This window comes from Merops nubicus, unplaced genomic scaffold (genome assembly GCF_000691845.1).
Source record: "Merops nubicus isolate BGI_N331 unplaced genomic scaffold, ASM69184v1 scaffold3367, whole genome shotgun sequence".
Taxonomy (NCBI): domain Eukaryota; kingdom Metazoa; phylum Chordata; class Aves; order Coraciiformes; family Meropidae; genus Merops; species Merops nubicus.
In genome coordinates, this window is record NW_008619398.1 from 21097 (window position 1) to 25736 (window position 4640).

General features: G+C 36.5%; 1 protein-coding gene across 1 annotated transcript in view; it reads left to right on the forward strand.

Moving 5' to 3' along the window:
* NRXN1 (neurexin 1) overlaps positions 1 to 4640 on the forward strand; it is a gene marked incomplete at its 3' end in the record, with an annotated part of 8597 nt that overhangs the window by 1060 nt on the left and 2897 nt on the right. Inside the window, 1 exon segment of the mRNA XM_008943757.1 lies at positions 1 to 187. This exon segment is cut by the window's left edge and continues 29 nt beyond it. Within this exon segment, the coding sequence (XP_008942005.1) occupies positions 1 to 187 (187 nt within the window).

The following is a 4640-nucleotide window of genomic DNA, read 5'->3' on the forward strand; positions in this document are numbered from 1 at the left end:
ACGCAATGGGCTTATTCTGCACACCGGCAAGTCGGCCGATTACGTCAACCTGGCCCTGAAAGATGGTGCGGTCTCACTGGTCATTAACCTGGGGTCTGGGGCCTTCGAGGCCATTGTGGAGCCAGTCAATGGCAAGTTCAATGACAACGCGTGGCATGACGTTAAGGTGACACGCAACCTTCGTCAGGTAATGGTGAAGGGGAGAAAATGTAGGAAAAGTTTTCTTCTGTTTTATTGGGATGGGCAGATGGGAGAGAGTAATGGAGAAACGGGGATGCTCGGTGGGATCGCTAGAGTTTCTTTGCCTTTTCTGGATCTTGGTATCTAAAAGACAGTGAAAAAAAAAAAAACATGACTTGATGAGAATTTATCCCTATTGTGGTATCTTCATTTCAACTTTATTAATTTTCTCTTTTTTTCCAGTTTGATTTAATAATAAAAAGTTGTGACATAACTTTATTTTCATCTCTCTTTTCCTTTTCTCTTTTTCTGTTCTCCCTTTATAATTTTATTATTTTGTTAATTATGATTCAATCTTATCAGTAATATTCTTGTTGCATTTAATTACTGTGGGAACAGAGTCTTTTTCCAACAGCCAGCACTCTACACCTCTCTCCTTTTTCTTTCAGTTTTGTTAATTGGTTTAACCATTACCATGATATCATAATTCTAATTCTGGAAGTATTTTGTTTTTCCTTTACTTTTTCTTTTCTTTTGTGTGTGCATGTGAGTATGCCAGTATGCAGACTGGTGGGTACATGTGTAATTATTTTAACTTTATAGTTTTGGAATTAATTGGCTGGAGTCTTTCTGAGTCTCCTTGATTCTCTGTTCTTTCCTTCTTCTTTTTGATTTTCGCCCCTTCTTTCTCTAATGAGATTCTACTTTATTTCTTGTGTCTCTGCCTATGAGACTCTTCTGTTGGCTGTGAGGACTGGAAAATTGGAAGGATCAAAAAAGCCAAGCAAACCCACATCAGTCCAGCACCCTACAATTCCACTTTGGAAAAGTTTTTATGATTTTTACTACTGTAAATTTGCACATCTGCACACTGCTTTTCTAAGCAGACAGCTCTATCAGGTGATGTATTCGGTAGTAGGCTAGTCTGAAAAATCCTGAAGCCTTCCTCATGAAATATAAATTCAAATATAAATAGATAAGATAAAATTAAATAACCTTGCTCTGAAAGCCAGTGAATATATCAAGTCACTAAGGCCCATCTGCTGCATGATAAATGAGGTTTACACTGTGAATAGGAGCTATTGGTGTCTTGCTGAGTGGTAGAGGCAGCAGAAATAGCTTGTAAACTAAGATTTTAAAATCAATTTGTGAAAACCATATGATCTGTTTATTTGCTCATTAATGTGAATATTAACACAACATTTAATAGTTTTATTTAAGTTTATATGATGCCATTTGCTGAGTAAACAGCTTTTGTGGTAACATTTTACAGTAGCTAAGATAAAATGTATCTGTGCATACAGGATAATTTGTGCCAGGAATGAGAAACAGTCTCCGCTAGTAGCGGTCAGTGGATAATGGATCTGTTATGGGGATTTCATATCTTTCTTTTAAAGATCTCTGTTTGGGGCTGAAGATATTTATTTGTCTTTCCCATGTGAGGCCCTGTATTTCTACATGCTCAGGATGTCTGGGTCATTGACAAAAAAAAAAATTGTCAACACACTTTTATGAGACTGCAGGTTTTCTTACTTGTGGCAACATGGATCTGTTTTCAATATTTTATATGCAGATGTGAATTTAATTTCTTATGCAGTGGATGAGTCTTAATGATCCTATTTCATTCAGACATTCCCATCAGCCCATCAGAGGGAGGTGCATCAACTAATTGAGGTTTATCAGCCTGGAAGAGTAGAATATATGGCTTTATTTTGATGTGTTTTTTATTTTTAGATGGTTTCAGAATGGCTGGTGTTTGAATATCTTAGCATATCTCACTAGTCATTTTAGTTAATCATAGTTTTTATTTTTTTTTTAAATTTTTTTTTGAGGAGAAAATGTGTCTGAAGCGAAATCCATCCTTGCTTCATGCCAGAATTGGTTGGGATCTTGAAGAAGCAGAAAGTGAGGAAGGGTCAGCAACAAAACTGTGGATGGGAAGTGCTCTTTTTTTTTTTTTCCTAATCTTTCAACTAGTGGGTTTTTTTCTTGGTCTGTGCTTAAATGGGAGTATGTCTATGCATCTTCATTTTGGTTAGACCAGGGCAGTGCTATGGCAATTATTAGAAAGCACGTGAGTCTCTTGCCAGTTAAGCAGCACCACAAAATTTTAATCCTCCTTATCTATTCTCTGTGGATGTTTTCATGTCATCATGAAATCTTAAAAGGTCCAACTTCACTTGGCAAGACAAAGAATGTTTTAATAAGATGACTGTGCTCTTTATAAAGTAATGCCACTCTTAAATTAAAAATAAGTAGTAGAGGTGATTTGGGGTCCAGTACTATAGATAGGCATGACACAATACAATTCAACAATTATCAGTTAGGTTGGATTTTTTTTTGAGTCATCTTTTTCCTGGATACTTCTGTATTAGTGTCTGATTAAGTCCAGTCTCTGAAGTCAGACATTGATCCAGAACCTAAAAGTGCCCCAAAATTGGAATTGGCAAGGCCTTGAGGAGAAGCAACCCTGCTACTCCTGAAAGCTGTCATCCAAAAATTATTGATAAGTTTAACCACAGTTTTCAATAAGGAGAAATCTTGAATGTCGCAGCCTTCCTGTCATGTCCCATGCATTCTTTCTTTTAATTGATATTGCTCGGTATGAAGTAGTCTTAGAAACCCTGGAAGAGAGAAGTCTTGGAAAAGAATGAAAATTTGAATGGCTGATAACGAATTAATGCTTGATATGAACATTGCCCAGGACAAAACCAAGAATCGTCACTCTATCTTGACCTTATAAATGTTTCATTTAACCAAAAAAAAAAAAAAAAAAAGATAGAGACAATTCTAAATGAAGCACAGGGTGAGGAGTCTTATTTTTCTCCATTCTGACAGCAGCTTCCACCAGCTTGTCTCTTGCTTTTGCCTGTGTGTACATTATAGTTTCCCTGTCTGTAAAATACTTAACTATTTTTCAGACAGCCTATGAATCTGTGATGTCCTTTGATATCTTAATATAGAAAATGTAATAAGGGGCAAAGATAATTTATCATTTATAAAATTATACATTTTGTCCTATATTACATGCAATGTAATTTTATATGTCCTAAATAATTTTGTATGTCTGAAATTATCTACTCTGCATCTCTCATGGCATAAATTCACCTGTAAAGTTGCAGCATAACATAGGTGATTGGGAAGTCTTGTTTCCAGATGTGCTTGTGTTTCCTCAAAAAACCCCACCCCAGAACCAAACAACAACAAAAAGCAAACCCAACAACAAAAAGCAGACCCAACAACAAAAAGCATTGCCCCTGAATTTTTAAGTTTTATAGGGAAATCAGTATTCTTGTTGTAATTGGTTGAAAATATTGCACTGGAGAGAGAAATATATTTATCCTTAAAATGAACTTAAACCCCCAAATATTTTAGAAATTCTGAGAATATGATCTAAAGCTAAAACAATTCCAGGTAAATGGGCTGTCAGCAGCTTCCACCATCTAGGTTTTTCCTCTGCTCTTTTTAGGGTTGGGATAAGGGGGAGGAGGATTTGCATAATTTTTCGGCTTTTCCTAGAATTAAAGCAGAACTTTAATAGCTGGACTTTTGCCCAGTACTTTTTGGAATTGTTAAATGTTTTGTAGCTAAGCCAGGAGAGTACAAAGTGCGCTTTTTTTTAGATCAAATCACTATCTCAGGAGTTAATCTCCTTAGAGACAAACCAAGTGAACCCACAGATTCCCCAGAGTAGTGATTGTTAATGTCAAAGCAAATCTCCATGTTTATTTATCTTATTATTTCACTTAAAACTAAGCCCTCTTTCTGCCTTGTGAGAAACCTTTTCTAGAAATAGGATCATGGCTGTATTTTACCAGGGCTTTCACAGCATGTTTGGGTAGTATGCTCTAGTGGGAGGAGAAGGAGTGGAGGAGACTGAAGGTCAGGCTTCCATGTCTGTCAACAGATCTGCTGCTGACACTGGCTCATTTTTAGCATGCTCTTCCCCTTGTTTCATATTCCAAGTCCCTTGTTTGTAAAAATTGATTTACTAACACAAATGAGACTTCCTTGATGAAGAATTCAGGAGTTCGTGCTTGTTATACCCAAGTTATAACAAGTATATTATTTCATTCTCATACACAAATAAAATAGACTTGGTACATTACGCCCAATGCCATAAAGTTTTCACAAACTTATTTCATTAATCAATGAACAATGCTCTGAAATTGGCAAGCAGATAGTTTTTATGTGAGGCAGCATAGATCTTGCTTGTGTAATTCAGGATGGTTCTTGCCAACTTCAATCACACTAGAACAAAGATTTGGAGCCTCCACAGGCTGCACTTCACTGCTAACACTGAAGGTAGTCGCCATGCAAAATCTGCTATAAAGCTCTTACTTTCCCCACCTGCTAGAAAGCAAACAAAAAAACAATGTATAGATGTGAACAGTTGGCATCTGCATGCCATTGGAGGGATTAACAAAATAGCTGTGAAGTTCTGCTGAACACGAATAAGT